Source organism: Myotis nattereri (genome assembly GCF_964212035.1).
Source record: "Myotis nattereri genome assembly, chromosome: X".
Taxonomy (NCBI): domain Eukaryota; kingdom Metazoa; phylum Chordata; class Mammalia; order Chiroptera; family Vespertilionidae; genus Myotis; species Myotis nattereri.
Window position 1 is genome coordinate 54,535,902 of NC_138078.1, and position 19,331 is coordinate 54,555,232.

The 19,331-nt window shown below is 36.9% G+C and overlaps 1 protein-coding gene across 1 annotated transcript in view; it reads right to left on the bottom strand.

Annotated features, from left to right (window-relative positions):
• PHKA1 (phosphorylase kinase regulatory subunit alpha 1) overlaps nucleotides 1-19,331 on the bottom strand; it is a gene marked incomplete at its 3' end in the record, with an annotated part of 280,015 nt that overhangs the window by 195,059 nt on the left and 65,625 nt on the right. Inside the window, exons 7-8 of the mRNA XM_081081650.1 lie at nucleotides 10,094-10,192; nucleotides 8,789-8,935 (exon numbers count right to left, since the gene is read on the bottom strand). Coding sequence (XP_080937776.1) covers nucleotides 8,789-8,935; nucleotides 10,094-10,192 — 246 coding nt within the window. The remainder of the gene's footprint in view (nucleotides 1-8,788; nucleotides 8,936-10,093; nucleotides 10,193-19,331) is intronic.

Genomic DNA, 19,331 nt, shown 5'->3' on the forward strand with positions numbered 1-19,331 from the left:
ACAGCAATACAATCACATTAAGGGACTTTAACACCCCACTGACAATACTGCCTAGATCTTCTAGACAAAAAATGAATAAGGGAACAGCAATCCTAAATAATACTCTCAATCAGATGGAATTGACATTTACAGAACATTTCACCCCAAAGCTACAGAATATACATTATTCTCAAGTGCACACGGGTCATTCTCAAAGATAGATGACATGTTAGGACACAAGCTAAGTCTTTATAAGTGTAACAAGTTTGAAAACATATAAAGCATCTTCTCAAATCATAATGACATGAGAATAGAAATCAACTACAATAAAAACACTCAAACACATTCAATCACATGCAGGCTAAAGGGCATGTTATTAAAAACTGAATGGGTTACCAAAGATATGGTGGAAGAAATCAAAATTTTCTGGAAACAAATGAAAATGAACACACAACAACCAAAAATCTATTGGGCACTGTGAAAGCAGTCATGATAGGGAAGTTCCTAGCATTACCGGCATACCTCAAAAACACAAGAAAGACTTGTAATAAACTATCTGACCACACAACTTAAATAATTAGACAAAGAACAAAAGGAAAAACCCAGAGTAAATAGCAGGAAATAATAAAGATCACAGCTGAAATAAATGACATATAAACTTAAAAAATAATACAAAAGATCAATGAAACAAAGAGCTGATTCTTTGAAAATATAAACATGACTGATGAACCTGTAGCCAGTATCATCAAGAAACAAAGAGAGGGGGGAGGGGGAGAAAATGGCAGCAGTATAGACAGACGTTTCCCTTGCCTTGTCCTGGAGCAGATAGGGTGAGTAGCTGAACCGAGTAACATCTAGCCCGAATAGGCAGAGGAAATTCAGCTGGGAGACAGTTTGCAGCCGGGAAAGGCAGAGGACTCCCAGAGAAAGGGGACTGTTGGAGACTGCAGCTGAAAAGTCTCCTGGAATGGCTGGCTCAGCCATGGAGTCCGCACCATCTTGAGTGGCTGTTTTCGGAAGCCTATACATCCAGAGACCCTGCAACCACGGCATCCAGGAATCGGCTACTGACCCAGAAACACTGGATCAAAAGCAGCACAAATACGTGGACTCAAAGGAGCCCTGCTCCTCCTCACAGAAAGGTCAGATTTCGCCTTGATAAGGGTACGGTTTGCAATTCAGGTTGGAGACGGGAACACGCACTGGGGTAGTCTGCGCTGCACGAAGTCCACGGCCGTTGGGGCCAGCGTGATCCGCCAGTGCGGAAGGGGTCTCACAAGGCTGCCAACAGAAGGGAATGCTAAAAATAATCCCATAGCTGGACTGGGTGCAAAAAGGCAGCCTCGAATTTTGCCAGTGTGCCGGCTGCTTAGTGCCAGGGGAGAGAGGACGTGCGGAAGAGACTGCGCACAGAGCTGGATGGTGGAAGGTTGCGAGAGCTCACACACCTCCTCAAGCCTTTTTTTTTCCCTCTCTCTCCCCCTTAAATCTTTGTGTTTTATTATTAAACCCAATACATAGGATTGCCCAATTGGGATCACTTGCAGAGATTGCAGGGAAAAGTTGTTTTTGTGGAACCTGGTAATCAGAGCTGGGAGCAACAATCAAAGACACAACTCTGTGGCAGAAACAGCTCTCCCAAACTACGGGCTAGGACTTATAGCCTCGGAGGTCAATACAGAAACACTGCCACCCAGAGGCTGAACCACAAGCTGACTCTTCTGTAATCACAAATAAAGGCAGTCTGGGAAACAAATACGGCCTGTTTTAAAATTAGGATTGTGGTTTACAACACGGAGGAACAGTGTATCGCAGGGAACTTCAACACTCTCCTGAATACCTGACAGGACTAAGGCATGTCAAACAGAAGAGTAGAGGAACTGAAGGACCTTCACGACTGCACATTTTTATTTATTTTGTTCTTTTTTTCACCTTTTATTTAAGAAACTAATTTTATTTTCTTTTTTCAACACCTGATTTTACCTTTTTAATTACTACATTTTTATTTTTAACCAGTATTATTACTACTACCATTTTACCTTTTTCTTAAGTGTCATTATATTTTTATTTATCTTATTTTGGGATTAGTGTTCTAAATTCTATTTTCATCTTTCCTTTAGCATCATTTTACTCTACCTCAACTTTACCTTTACACCAAAACTCTCCTCCTCACTTTTCCCCTGTTGTTGTCCTGTTTCTCTTACCCTATTCCTGCTTTAGATTTTCCCTATTCCTTCTTTTTACCCCGTTAAAATTTCACCCTACTGATATATCTAATTTCCAATACCCTGCTCTAAATCCATATACACCTCTCTCTTCTTTCTTTACTATCCAAATTTTTTTTCTCCCTGTCATTTTGTTGTTGTTTACTTGATTGTTCAGTATATTGGGTTTTTTTTTAATGCTTATCTGTGAGATTGTTTTGCTTTTTCTTTCTATTTTTCTGTTTCTTTGTTTTTTTCTTTTCCAGTTATTTTATTTTATATTTATTTTTTGCTACTATTTTCGCTCACCTCACTTGATATCAACTGTTGTTTGTAGTTTGCATTCTGTTCCTGGAATTTGTTGGGATTAGTGGCTGTTCTATTGGCGTTTTCTCCACATATAAATAGTTTCTTCCCCTCTTCTATTTCATTCTCTTTCTTTTCTCTCTTACTTTTTTTTATCCTTTTCCCAATTTCATTTTTGCACTCCTTTTTTTATTTTTATTTTTCTCTATTTTCTTTCTCTCTTCTTTCTTCCTTATCCCCTAATTCTCCTTGATCTGGTGGTCACCTTTATTTGGGGTTATTAGTATCGTGAATACATTTGTGTTCAGTGCCTTGTGCTTTGTGCCTTTGTGTTGTATTTTGTGCCTTTAAATCAACGCAGCAGAGAGAGAACTACATAACCAAACACCTGGAAAAGAGAGATCATGGGGACACAAAGAAACACCCTGCATATGAAAGAAAAACAGGCATCACCAGAAAAGGAGTAAATGAAATGGAGGAAATGGATGCAAGCAACCTGTCAGGAAAAGAATTCAGAGAAATGGTCATAAGGTGGATAAAAGAATGGAAGACAAATTCAACAATATGTGTAAGAACCAAGAGAAAATGAAGAAGAACCAAGAAGAAATGAAAAATGACATCACTGCCATAAAGAACTCAATAGAAAGCATCAACAGTAGACTAGAAGAAGTAGAGGACCTCATCAGTGAGCTAGAAGACAAGGTAGGAAAAAATACCCAGGCAGAGCAGCTTCCAGAAAAAAATAAATTAAAAAGCAGGAGGAGAGCCTAAGAGAACTTTGGGACAACACAGAACGAAACAACATCAGCATAATAGGGGTGCCAGAAGACGAGGAAACTGAGCAAGGAACAGAAAACCTGTTTGAAAAAATAATGACAGAAAATTTCCCTGATATTGGGAAGAAAAACCTCACACAAATCCATGAAGCTCACAGAGTCCCAAAGAAAATGAATCCCAAAAGACCGACGCCAAGGCACATTATAATTAAATTGGCAAACACTAACGACAAAGCAAGAAGCTTAAAAGCAGCCAGAGAGAGACAAAAAGTTACCTTCAAAGTATCTCCCACCAGACTAGCGACTAATTTCTCAACAGAAACGCATCAGGCAAGAAGGGAATGGAATGAAATATACAGTCATGCAAAGGAAGGGTCTGAATCCAAGAATACTGTACCCAGCAAGGCTATCAATCAAAATTGAGGGTGAAATCAGAAGCTTCACAGACAAAAAAGGACTATGGGAATTTATTACCACCAAACCAGCAATGCAAGAAATGCTGACGGGTCTACTGTAAAAGAAAAAATAGGAAACAAAGAAGGAACACAGGGGTAAAGAATAAAAATGGCGACAAACAACTATCTATCAATAACAACTTTAAATGTAAATGGATTAAATGCCCCAATAAAAAGACATAGGGTAACTGAGTGGATAAGAAAACATGACCCATATATCTGCTGTCTACAGGAAACCTACCTCAGAAAAACACACACACACACAGACTGATGGTGAAGGGATGGAAAAAGGTTTTTCAGGCGAATGGAAATGAAAAAAAAAGCTGGGGTAGAAATACTTATATTAGACAAATTAGATCTCAAAGTGAAGGACATAACAAGAGATAAGGAAGGCCACTTCATAATACTAAAGGGAGCAATCCAACAAGAAGAAATAACTCTGGTATACGCACCCAATATAGGAGCACCCAAATAGATAAGAAAACTTCTGGAAGGATCAAGGGAAAGATTGACAGCAATACAATCATAGTAGGAGACTTTAACACCACACTATCACCATTGGACAAATCCTCTAAACAAAAAATCAGCAAAGAAACATCAATCCTAAATGACTCACTAGATCAGATGGAATTAACTGACATCTTCAGAACATTTCATCAGAAAGCCACAGAATATTCATTCTTCTCCAGGGCACCTGGATCATTTTCAAAGATAGACCATATGTTGGGTCACAGGCAAAGTCTCTTCAAACTCAAGAAGATAGAAATCATATCAAGCATCTTCTCAGATCACTATGGCATAAAACTGGAAATCAAGTGTAATAAAAAAATCCAAAAATCACACACAAGGTGACTAAATAGCATGCTATTAAACAATGACTGGGTTACCAGAGAGATCAAAGAAGAAATGAAAAACATCATGGCAACAAACGACAATGAAAACACAACAATCCAAAACCTATGGGATACAGTGAAAGCAGTCTTAAGAGGGAAGATCATAGCTGTACAAGCCTACTGCAAAAAACAAGAAACAATGATAATAAATTACCTAACCCTACAACTCAAAGAGTTAGAAAGAGAGTAACAAGAAAAGCCCAGTGTAAGCAGAAGGAAAGAAATAATAAAGATCAGAGTGGTGATAAATGGCATAGGGACCAAAAAAACAATACAAAAGATCAACAAAACCAAGAGCTGGTTCTTTGAAAGGATAAACAAGATTGATACACCTCTAGCCAGGCTCACCAAGAAACAAAGAGAGAGGACCCAAATAAACAAAATCAGAAATGAAAGAGGAGAAATAACAACAGACCCCACAGAAATACAAACGATTGTTAGAAAATAATATGAACAACTCTACTCCAACAAACTAGACAACCTGGAGGAAATGGACATATTCCTAGAAAAATACAACCTTCCAAAATTCAATCAGGAAGAATCTAAAAATCTCAATAGGCCAATAACTATGGAAGAAATTGAAGCAGTCATCAAAAAGCTTCCAGCAAACAAAAGCCCGGGCCCAGATGGCTTCACAGGGAGTTTTACCAAACATTCAAGGAAGAACTAAAACCTATCCTCCTCAGACTATTCCAAAAAGTTCAAGAGGAAGGAACACTTCCAAGTTCATTCTATGAAGCCAGCATCTCCCTAATAGGAAAACCAGACAAAGGCAACACAATGAAAGAGAATTACAGGCCAATATCCCTCATGAACATAGATGCCAAAATCCTCAACAAAATCCTTAAATCCATAAGGGTTTTATCTCCAAAATTTATAGAAACCTATACAGCTTAACAAAGGAAGATTAAAAAATCCAATCAAAAAATGGACAAAGGATCTAAATAGACAATTTTCAAAAGAGGACATACAGAAGACCAAGAATATGAAAACATGAGCATATGAAAACATGCTCAAAGTCACTAATCATCCAAGAAATGCAAATTAAAGCAACAATGAGATACCATCTCACATCTGTCAGAATGTCTATCATCAACAAATCTACAAATGACAAGTGCTGGTAAGGATGTGGAGAAAAAGGAACCCTCTTGCACTGCTGGTGGGAGTTCAGAGTGGTACAGCTACTGTGGAAAACAGTATGGAGATTTCTCAAAAAATTAAAAATGGAACTCCCATTTGACCCAGTTGTCCTACTTGTAGGACTATATCCCAAGAAATCAGAAACATCGATCAAAAAGGATATATGCACCCCTATGTTTATAGCAGCACAATTTATAATAGATAACATCTGGAAACAGCCTAAGTGCCCAACTGCAGATAAGTGGATTAAAAAATGGTGGTATATGTACACAATGGAATACTACGCTGCTGTATAAAAGGAGAAATTCTAACCATGTGCAACAGCATGGATGCACCAGGAGAGCATTATGCTAAGTGAAATAAGCCAGTTGGAGAAAGATACATATCACATTATCTCATTCATTCATGGATTATAATAAACAACATAAACTGATGAACAAAAACAGATCCGGAGACAGAGAAGTATCAATCAGACCGTCAAACCTCAGAGGGGAGGCAGGGGTGTGTGGAGGAAGGGGGAGAGATCAACCAAAGGACTTGTATGCATGCATAGAAGCACAACCAATGGACACAGACACTAGGGGGTGTGAGGGCATGAGCGGGGGGTGCGGGTGCAGTGGGAGGATAAGGACACATATGTAAGACCTTAATCAATAAAGAAAAAAAGTCATAAATAAATAAATAAAAATAAAATATAAAAATGGGCAAATGACCTGAATAGACACTTCTCCAAAATGGACATATAGATAGCCAATAGATATGAAGAAATGCTCAAGGTCACTAATCATCAGGGAAATGCAAATTAAAACTACAATGAGGTATCAACTTTCACTTGTCAAAATGGCCACTATCAATAATTCAAGAAACAACAAGTGCTGGTGAGGACTAGAACAAAGGGTACCCTAGGCACTGTTGGTGGAAATGCAGACTGGTGTATCCACTGTGGAAAACAGTATAAATTTTCCTCAGAAAATTAAAAATGGAACTGCCTTTTGACCCAGCAATCACACTTTTGGGTATATAATTCTAAGAATCTCGAAACACCAATCAGAAAGAACATATGCAACCCTATGTTCACAGCAGCATTATTTACAATAGTCAAGATCTGGAAACAGTCCAAGTGCCCATCAGTACATGATTGGATAAAAAGCTGTGGTGCAATTACACAATGTTAATACTACACAGCTGTAAAAGGAAGGAACTATTAACCTTTGTGAGAGCATGAATGGACCTGGAGGAAGGAACTATTAACCTTTGTGAGAGCATGAATGGACCTGGAGATTATTATGGTAAGTGAAATATGCCAGTCAGAGAATGAGAAATATCATATGACCTCACTTATTTGCAGAATCTAATAACTAAAATAAACTGACAAACAAAATAGAGCCAGAGGCATGGACATTTGGAACAGACTGACAAATGTCAGAGATGGGATGTGGAGGGGACTGATAAAGGAAGGTGAAGGGAGTAGCAAAGAACCTATATGCATACTCATGGACACAGACAATAGTGTGGTGAAGGCCAAGAGAAGAGGGGCGGTGGGAGCTGGGTAGAGGTAGGCAAAGGGGGTGGAATGGGAACATCTGTAATAGTGTCAATAATAAAAATTTTAAATAAAATAATGAAGGCAGAAAAAAAGCTGTGGTACATTTTTACAATGGAATATTACTCAGCCATAAAAATGAATTAAATTTTACATTTTGTAACAGCATGGATGGACCTGGAGGGTATTATGCTAAGTGAAATAAGTCAGTCAAAGAACGAAAAATACCAAATGATTTCCCTTACATGTGCAATCTAAAGAACAATATACACTAACAAACAAAATAGAAACAGATTCATAGACATAGAGAACAGACTTTTGGCTGCCAGGGGGGACGGGCTTTGGGGGACTGAGTGGAAAAGATGAAGTGATTGAGAAGTATAGATTGGTAGTTACAGAATGAATAGTCATGGGGATGTAAAGTACAGCATAGGGAATAGAGTAAATAATATTGTAATTATGTATGGTGCCAGGTGGATACTAGACTTACTGGGGTTTACTTCTTAAGTTACATTAATGTCTAAGCACTATGTTGTACACCTGTAATACAAAATAATATTGAATGTGAACTGTAGCTGAGAAATATAAAAAAAGGAATACATTTTTTTGCAACAGGTACATGTGCCAACTTATCAACAATATAGACACAATAAATAAAAATAATAATTTTAAAAACTCTGATAGCCCAGCAGCAGAAGCTGATTTCAGCAAAATGATTTTAAGGGAGGGCTATGTTACAGACTCTTCCCTAAAGCAGAGTTCCTAATGTTATCCTCCCCATGGCTTTCCATCTTATGGTAAGTCTGTGATAGCCCAATTACTGATCTATGTGTTCCTGTTTACAGAGCACATAAGAGACCCTAGGCTTGTTTTAAAAATTAAAAATAAAAACAACTTATTTTTAAAAAGTTGAAATAGTTTGAGATTTCCAGAAAAGTTGCAAGAATAGTACAAAGAGTTTCCATATACCCTTCAACCACTGTCTCCTTATATTAACCATCATACATAACCATAGAATTTATCAAAACTAAAAAATTCACCTTGGAACAACATTATTAACAAAAGCACAGAACTTACTTGGATTTCACAAGTTTTTCCACTAATGGCATTTTTTTTCTATGCCAGTATCTGTTTCAGGATCCCACTGCATTTAGTTGTCATGGCTCCTTAGTCTCTGAATCTGTGACAGTTTCTGTCTTTCTTTGTTTAAAAAGTGTCACATTGACACTTTTGAAATGTGTGTCAGTTTTTTTGTAGAATGCCCCTCAATTCGTCTTCTCATGATTAGATTGAGGTTATGCATTATTCGGAAGGATGTCACAGAGGTGCTGTGCACTATATAGAGAGTACATGATGTCAATACACCTTATTCCTGGTGATATTAACCCTGACCACTTGGTTAAATCACCAACAAGGTCATACTGAAGGCCTAAAATGATAATTTCCCTTTAAAGTAAGAGCCCTAAAGGAAGAAAGGCACATGTACACATACTTGAAGTTTGGTGATGATTTCCTGTTTTGTGACCTCCACCAACTGATTATCTTCTACTGCAAAGGCTGGGAAGGATACAACTGAAAGCAGGCTAGCGTCAACCTCTTTGGATGTTGAAGCCCGGGGAAGTATTGAATTAAGGATAGACTAAGAGAAAGGAAATCAAATATGGCACATTAGTGAATAACTCAAGGTTGTAAAACTAACAAATTTATTTTCCAAAGATTTCTATAGAAGAGCAACATTCAGAAGAAAATCTAAACATCATTCAATAGTGAGAGCTTTAAAAACTAGCTATTTCTGTGCATTATCCCTTGTTTCAATACTGCTCTCAATGTTTTCCAATCCTGATTGTTAAGCAACTATAAATGGATACAGAGTACTCTTAACATCATTATCATACCCACAATCCTGTTGCTCTATTAGCAACTATTTAAGCATAAAGATAAGAGAAAATGTAGCTGCTGAAAAGCAGGAAATGGAAGGCTCAGCTCATATATCCTTGGTATTTATCTTTTCCATGAAAATTTTTAAATTAGAAGATGAATTCATATTTACTATAACACTATGGATGTCTAATCAGGGTTTAAAGAAGAGAAGAAAAATCATTTTGCCAATGAGAAGAACCTTAATCTTTCAATACAAAGAGTAATCCTAACCAAAACTAAATATATGCATTTATCATTTAAACCAGGGGTGGGGAACATCTGGGCCATGGGCCATATAAGGCCCATTAAATCATTTGGTCTGGCCCTACCAAGGCATTAGAGGTGAGTTGATTAAATGTTTGACCAAATATAGCAGGCTAATTTTTAAGTTGATAATTTTGTATGGCCCATGAATGATGTTATAAATATCCAAATGGCCCTTGTTCCTTATCCCTTATTTAAACAGTGTAAACTCCAAACAGTTAACCCTAGAGCCAACCTGGGACAAGGGAATGTTTCAGAGCCACTATCAACACTCAACATAAGTCACCCCCCCACACACCTTGCTCTCTTGTTATATTTAGAAAAGGAGATACTCAGGAGTACAGTCCATAGGTTTGATATGACAATAGTGAGGAATTCTATATGCTATGATGTGATCCCTTTATAACCATGGATGAGAGAACAGGACTATGATCTATGTTATAGCTAATGCTATATCAGGCTTATTATAATATAGGATGTCTGATATTTTTTGGCACATAGTAATAAATAAGATTATCTATTCTCAATCAGGTCTCTTTATTCTATAGTCCACACTAAGTCTGAATCTGGGTAAGAATAAAATTTTCTATAATGTGGTCTATTATTTTCTTACCTGGCAGTGTTGTACTTCATCAGCAAGGACATGAATAACTGATTGGGGCCCACCTTTCACACCGAACAGATCCAGTTCATCTAATGCTTCTAGGGCTGCCTGTGAGGAACAAAGAAGGAAAGGTCAATTTCAGTATTAGATATATTTCTACTCCCTGTATCACATCAATGCACACAATGTAATTTTGAATATGTTCAGAACATAAAATACAATAACAGTCTTTATTCTGAGGGGCCTCTGAGTTATTATTTGGCTTCCATATTATCCCAGAGACAATTAAGATGAAGGTTGTAGCCATTCTTTCATGATAAAACCCTGCAATAAGTTCAACATAGAAAGAACATACCTCAATATAATAAACACCAAATATGACAAACCCACAGCTAACATTATACTCAACAGTAAAAATCTTAAAGTTTCTTTTCTAAGATCAGGAACAAGAAAAGAGTGCCTACTCTTACCACTCCTACTCAACACAGTGCTAGTAGTTGTAGCCAGAGCAATTAGGCAAGAAAAAGAAATAAAATGCATCTGATTTGGAAAGGAAGTAAAACTGTCATTATTTACAGATGATACAATCTTATATAGAGAAAACCCTACAGACTCAATCATCAAAAAACTAATAAATGAATACAATAAAGTTGAAGGATATAAAATCAGCATACAGAAATCAGGATGTTTTTGTACACTAACAACAAAACATCTGCAGAAGATAAAAAAGAAACTATCCCATTCACAATAGCATCAAATTCAAATACTTAAGACTAAATCTAACCAAAGAGGTGAAGATCTGTAAATGAAAACTACATTTTGATGAAAGACATTGAAGACACAAACAAATGGAAAGATTTCCCATGTTCATGGGTTGGAAAAATTAATATTGTTAAAATGTCCATATTACCAAAAACCATCTATAGATTCAATGGAATCCCTATCAAAGTTCCAATGAAATTTTAAAAAGAGTTGCAAATTCTAAAATTTTTATAAAACCACAAAATACCTCAAATAGCCAAAGCAATCATGGAAAAGAAAAAACAAAGCTGAAAGCACCACATTTCCTAATTTCAAATTATACTGCAAAGGTATAGTAATGAAATAGTATGGTATGGGCATTAAAATAGACAAAGAGATTAATGGAACAGAATAGGAGCTCAGAAATAAATTTCTGCATTTATGATCAATTAATATTTGACAAGAGAGTCAAGAACTCAATGACGAAAGAAAAGTGTTTTCAACTAATCAATAAATGGTGTTGGGAAAATAAGATAGCTGCTGGTACTGACCGGCAGACACTGAACGACAAATGAATGATTACTCCAACACATGTTTCTGTGAAAGAGAGGGCTAAAGCACTACTTGGCTATAACCGCCAACTAGCCCTGTTCACCTGCCTCCTTTGGCTTTTATTATCCTAACAGCTTGAACTAAAATTAACCTCTAGATACAACTAGCAAGGTAAGCATCCTTGAGAAAGTATATGCTTCTACAAGGTCGGGTGTTTAAAGATTAAACATTGAGATTCTAGCAAAACACCCTGCGGGATTGGACTTGTTTGGAAAAGTTAAGGTAGGGTCTGCTGCCTTCGGCAAGGTCTCCTCAGAGGCCCCCGACCTTTTGGGAAATCCTCCTTACAGACATTCCAACCAAGTCCCGTGCTTCCCCACAGATAGCCACATGAAAAGCAATAAAATTGGATCCCGGTCCTAGACTACTCATACAAATTAACTTAAAGAAGAATAAACATGAGACCTCATACCATAAAACTCCTAGAAGAAAACACAGGGAATAAGCTCCTTTACATTGGCTTTTACAATGATTTTTTTAGATAACACCAAAAGCACAAGTAACTAAAGCAAAAATCAATAATTGGGACTACAACAAACTAAAAAGTTTATGCACCGCAAAAAAAAAAGAAAGAAAGAAAGAAAGAAAGAAAGAAAGAAAGAAAGAGAGAAAGAAAGAAAGAAAGAAAGGAAGGAAGAAAGAAAGAATTTTAAAAATCTGAAAGGCAACCTATGGAATGGCAGAAAATATATCTGATAAGAGGTTAACATCAAAAATATATAAAAACCCATATCACTAAAAACAGCAACAACAAAAAACCAATTTAAATAAAAATGGGTAAAGGGATTAAATTTTCTCCAAAGAAGACATACAAATGGCCAATAGGTACATGAAAAATGCTCAACATCACTAATCAAACAGGTAAATCCAAATCAAAACCAAAATTCAATATCACCTCACAACTGTTAGTATGGCTATCATCAAAAAGACAAACAATAACAAATGTTGGCGAGGATGTAAAGAAGAGGGAAACTTTTACACTCTTGGTGAAAATGTAAATTGGTGCATCTGCTATATAGAGTAATATGGAGGCTTCTTTAAATATAAAACTACTGGGAGACCACACCATCTTGAAGGGGAGAGTGGCTGTTATCAGAAGCATATACATCCAGGAACCCTGCAACCACGGTACTCAGGGACCAATTACGAACCCAGGAACACTGGATCTCAAGCAGTGAGAATATGTGGACTCATACGAGCCCTGCTCCTCCTCACGGAAAGGAGAGAAAGAGCTATATAACCAGACAGCCAGAGAAGAGAGATCATGGGGAGACAAAGAAACAGTCTGCATATGAAAGAAAAGGAGACATCACCAGAAAAGGAAGTAAACGAAAAGGAGGCAAGCAATATGTCAGAGAAAGAATTCAGAGAAATGGTCATACAGTGGATGAAAAGAATGGAAGACAAATTCAACAATATGTGTAAGAACCAAGAGAAAATGAAGAAGAACCAAGAAGAAATGAAAAATGACATCACTGCTATAAAGAACTCAATGGAAAGCATCAACAGTAGACTATAAGAAGCAGAGGACCGCATCAGTGAGCTAGAAGACAAGGTAGGAAAAAATACCCAGGCAGAGCAGCATCTAGAAAAAAAACTTTAAAAAAAGGAGGAGAGCCTAAGAGAACTTTGGGATAACACAAAATGAAACAACATCTGCTAATACGGGTACCAGAAGGAGAGGAAACTGAGCAAGGAATAGAAAACATGTTTGAAGAAATAATGACAGAAAGGTTCCGTGATATAGGGAAGAAAAACCTCACACAAATCCAAGAAGCTCACAGAGTCCCAAACAAAGTGAATCCCAAAAGACTGACACCAAGGCACATTATAATTAAATTGGCAAACACCAACGACAAAGTAAGAATCTTAAAAGCAGCAAGAGAAAGACAGAAAGTTACCTACAAAGGACACCCCACCAAACTAGCGACTGATTTCTCAACAGAAACGCATCAGGCAAGAAGGGAATGGAATGAAATATACAAAGTCATGCAAAGGAAGGGTCTGAATCCAAGAATACTGTACCCAGCAAGGCTATCAATCAAAATTGAGGGTGAAATCAGAAGCTTCACAGACAAAAAAGGACTAAGGAAGGTTATTACTACCAAACCAGCAATGCAAGAAATGCTAATGGGTCTGCTGTAAAAAGAAGAAATAGGAACCAAAAAAGGAAGACAGGTGTAAAGAATAAAAATGGTAACAAAGAAGTACCTATCAATAATAACTTTAAATGTTAATGGCTTAAATGCCCCAATTAAAAGACATAGGGTAGCTGAGTGGATAAGAAAACACGACCCAAATATCTGCTGTCTACAGGAAACCCACATTAGAAAAAAGGACTCACACAGGCTGACAGTGAAGGGATTGAAAAAGATTTTTCAGGCGAATGGAAATGAAAAAAAAGCTGGGGTAGCAATACTTATATTGGACAAATTAGATCTCAAAGTGAAGGACATAACAAGAGATAAGGAAGGCCACTTCATAATACTAAAGGGAGCAATCCAACAAGAAGAAATAACTCTGGTAAACATGTACACACCCAATACAGGAGCACCCAAATACATAAAAAAACTTTCGGAGGATATCAAGGGAGAGATTGATAGCAATGCAATCATAGTAGCGGACTTTAATACGCCACTATCACCATTGGACAAATCCTCTAAGCAAAAAATAAGCAAAGAAACATCAATCCTAAATGATGCATTAGATCAGGTGGAATTAATTAACATCTTTAGAACATTTCACCCCAAAGCCACAGAATATACATTCTTCTCAAGTGCACATGGGTCATTTTCAAAGACAGACCTTATATTGGGTCACAGGCAGTCTCTTCAAATTCAAGAAGACAGAAATCATACCAAGCACCATCACCACAATGGCATAAAACTAGAAATCAACAATAAAAATGATAAAAAAATCAAACAACTAGAGGCTAAATAGTGTGCTATTAAACAATGACTGGGTTACCAGAGATATCAAAGAAGAAATAAAAAGCATCATGGCAACAAATGACAATGAAAACACAACAATCCAAAATCTATGGGACACAGTGAAAGCAGTCTTGAGAAGGAAGTTCATAGCTCTACAGGCCTGCTTCAAAAAAACAAGAAACAATGCTAATAAATAACAATGGTAATAAATTATCTAACCCTACAACTCAAAGAGTTAGAAAGAGAGCAACAGGAAAAGCCCAGCATAAGTAGAATGAAGGAAATAATAAAGATCAGAGCGAAGATAAACGACATAGAAACCAAAAAAACAATACAAAAGATCAACAAAACCAAGAGCTGGTTCTTTGAAAGGATAAACAAGATTGATGAACCTCTACCCAGGCTCACCAAGAAGCAAAGTGAAAGGACCCAAATAAATGAAATCAGAAATGGAAGAGGTGAAATAACAACTGAACCCACAGAAATACAAACGATTATGAAAAAATAATATGAACAACTCTATTCCAACAAAATGGACAATCTAGATGAAATGGACATATTCTTAGAAAAATACAAGCTCCCAAAACTCAACCAAGAAGAGTCAAAAAACCTGAATAGGTCGATAACTACTGAAGAAATTGAAACAGTGATCAAAAACCTTCCAGCAAACCAAAGCCCTGGACCAGACGGCATAACAGGGGAGTTCTACCAAGCATTCAAAGAAGAAATAAAACCTATCCTCCAAAGACTATTCCAAAAAATTCAAGAGGAAGGCACCCTTCCAAGATCAGATAAAGACACCACAAAGAAAGAGAACTACATGCCAATATACTTGGTGAACATAGATGCTAAAATCTTCAAAAAAAATCCTAGAAAATCAGATTCAGCTTAGAAAGATCATACACCATGACCAAGTGGGATTTATTCCAGGGATGCAAGGATGGTTCAATATCCACAAATCAATAAATGTGATATATCCATAAACAAACTGAGAGACAAAAATCACATAATCATATCAAATGATGCAGAGAAAACGTTTGACAAAATCCAACACCCTTTCTTGATAAAAACTCAGCAAAGTGGGAATAGAGGGATCATACCTCAACATAATAAAAGCCCTATATGACAAACCTACAGACAACATCATACTCAATGGGAAAAAACTGAATCCATTTCCCCTAAGAACAGGAAAAAGACAAGGATGACCACTTTCACAACTCCTGTTCAACATAGTACTAGAAGTACTAACCATAGCAATCAGACAAGAAGAAAAAATAAAAGGCATCCAAATTGGAAAAGAAGAAGTAAAACTGTCCTTATTTGCAGATGACATGATACTATACATAGAAAACCCCAAAGACTCCATCAAAAAACTACTAGACCTAATAAATGAATTTGGCAATGTAGCAGGATACAAAATTAACACCCAGAAATCTACGGCTTTTTTACACACAATAATGAACTCACAGGTAGAAAAATAAAAACAACAATCCCATTTACCATTGCACCAAAAAAATTAAGATACCAAGGAATAAACTTAACTGAGGACATAAAAGACCTATACTTGGAAAATTACAGGACATTGAAAAAAGAGATAGAGGAAGATATAAACAAATGGAAGAACATACCATGTTCATGCATTGGTAGAATCAACATCATTAAAATATCCATACTACCTAAAGCAATCTATAGATTCAATGCAATACCTATTAAAATACCAACGGCATATATCAAAGATCTAGAACAAACTCTCCAAAAATTCATCTGGAATAAAAAGAGACCCCGAATAGCCACAGCTATCCTGAGAAAGAAGAACAAAGTTGGAGGGATCACAATACCAGATATCAATCTATATTACCAAGCCACAGTTCTCAAAACTGCCTGGTACTGGCACAAGAACAGACATATAGACCAAAGGAACAGAATAGAGGACCCAGAAATTGACCCAAGCCATTATACTCAATTAATATTTGTCAAAGGAGGCAAGAGCATACAATGGAGTCAAAGAAGCCTCTTTAATAAATAGTGCTGGGAAATTTGGTCAGATACATGCAAAAAAATGAAACTAGATCACCAACTTACACCATACACAAAAACAAACTCAAAATGGCTGAAAGAATTGAATGTAAGATGGGAAACCATAAAAATCCTACAAGACTCCATAGGCAGAAAAATTGCAGACATATGTCATAGCAATATCTTTATAGACACAGATCCTAGGGGAAGAGAGACTAAGGAGAAAATAAAGAAATGGGATTACATCAAAATAAAAAGCTTCTGCACAGCAAAAGAAACCATCAACAAGAAAGTCCACTGCATGGGAGAACATATTTGCCAATGTTATCTCTGATAAGGTTTTAATCTCAAGTATTTACAGGGAACTCATACAACTCAACAAAAGGAAAATAAACAATCCAATAAAAAAAAAGGGGAAAGAAACTAAATAGAATCTTTTCGAAAGGGGACACGCAGAAAGCCAAGAGATACATGAAAACATGCTCAGTCACTAATCATTCAAGAGATGCAAATCAAAACGACAATGAGGTACCACCTGACACCTGTCAGAATGGCCATCATCAACAAATCAACAAATGACAAGTGCTGGATTGGTAGAACTGATTGATTATCAATTGTATTTGATGTAATAAAGGTGCTAGCTAATGCCTTGGTGATAATCAATTGTATTACAAGTGCGGAGAAAAAGGAACCCTCCTTTCACTGCTGGTGGGAATGCAGACTGGAGCAGCCATTGTGGAAAACAGTATGGCATTTCCTCAAAAATTTAAAAATGGAACTGCCATTTGATCCAGTAATACCACTTCTAGGAATATATCCCAAGAAAACAGAGACACTAATCAGAAAGGATATATGCACCCCTATGTTCATAGCAGCACAGTTTACAATAGCCAAGATGTGGAAATAGCCTAAATGCCCATCAACAGATGAGTGGATTAGAAAACTATGATACATACACAATGGAATACTATGCTTCTATAAAAAAGAAGGAATTCTTACCATTTGCAGCAACATGGATGGAACTGGAGAGCATTATGTTAAGGGAAATAAACCAGGAAGTGAAAAACACCACATGATCTCACTCATTTATGGATAATAAAGTAGATTATAACCTGATGAACAAAAAGATAGGTACAGAGGCAGAGAAGCATGGAACATACTGTCAAATTACAGTGGGAAGGCTGGGGAGTGTTGTGGGGGGGAGTTAAGAGATCAACCGAAGGACTTGTATGTATGCACATATCCAATGGACACAAGACACTGGGGGATGGGGTGGGGTGAGGGCATGTGCCGGGGGTTAGGGGAGGCCAGGCAAAAGTCAATGGGGGGGAAGGAGACATAGGTATTACTCTCTGTAATACTTTAAACAATAAAATTAAATTTAAAAAATAATAAAACTACTATATGACCCAGTAATTCTACGGTTGAGTATATATCCAATGGAAAATTAAAACAAGACATTGACAAGATATATGCTTTTGTTATTGCAGCATTTTTCATAATAGTCAAAATATGGAAAAAAATCTGTCAACAGATGAATCAATAAAGAAGATGTAGTATATATATGAGATGAAATATTATTCAGCCATGAGAAATAAAAAATCCTGCCATTTGTAACAAGATGGATCGACCTTGAGAGCATTATGCTAAATGAGAAAGTCAGAAAGAGACAGACTTTGTAAAGTAATACAGTACTTCTATATTATATCACTCAACATGGAAGCTAAAAAATCAAACTTATGAAAGCAGAATAGAATGCGTGAGACCAGAGGTTGGAGGGTGAGGCAATTGGGCAATGTTGTTTAAGGATACAAACTTACAACCAGTAGATAAATAAGTCCTGAAGATCTAATTCATAACACAATGATTAAAGATAACAATACTGTATTATAAACTCCAAAACTGCTAACAGTAAATATTAATTGTTTCTACAACAAAAAAAGGTAACTATGTGATGTAATAAAGGTGCTAGCTAATGCTTTGGTGATAATCATATTGTAATAGATATATGTATCAAATCAACACATTGTATTATTCCTCTAATATGCACAATGGCATATGTCACTTATACATCAATAAAAATAAATTTAAGGACTTGGAATGATGTCCATACCATGGCAGAGTGAGAAGACTCCTTTGTTTCTCACCTTAAATTTACAGGTTGAACAACTAGAACTCAACAAAGGATACCCTGCTCAAAACACACACACACACCTGAAAAATACAATCATTGGAACATCTGAATGTGGATGGATTGGGATGAGTAGGAAGGTGGCATGAGGAACAAGGTAAAAAATAGTGGTCATAGATGCAATTGGGTGCCCACTGCAGTTCCAGTGAGTTGGTAGCCATGGAGAGGTAGGGCTGCAGCCCTCACACTATTGCCTAGATTTTAAGAGAGGCAGAAGCAATGGTCTCTTGTAAAAACCCATCTCCTCTCCCCTCTTTCCAACACGGCAGATCTGGTAGAGGTGGTTGGGAAGACTAACAGTACAGTGATGCCGACAGCCACTGCTGGCATGAAGTGGACGATGTACTTGTTTCCCTTGCCCCACCCAACCTGGCAGAGCCTGGTAGAGGTAGTGGAGACACCTCTGAAAACACAGCAGAGCCAGTGACTATTAGTAAAAAGGAGGTAGTACAGAGAATTTGAAAAGCCAGTTCTCCACTACCAGCCACATTCCCTACCAGAGTAGTAGTGCTTCATAACTATGAAAAGTGGTCATAGAGGGGACATTCACCATCCCAGTGGGTACATGGCATTTTCCTTAACCTAAGAAATGCAACTCTACCATAATACCAGAGGCACAAATAGTGCAGGTAAGATAAAACAAAACCTTGTGATATACCAACATCTTCTGGAAAACAAAAAAAGTACCCTATTTATCAAGAGTAAAACAGTATCTAAACAACAACAAAAAAGAATTCCCTACCTAAAATGTTCAGGC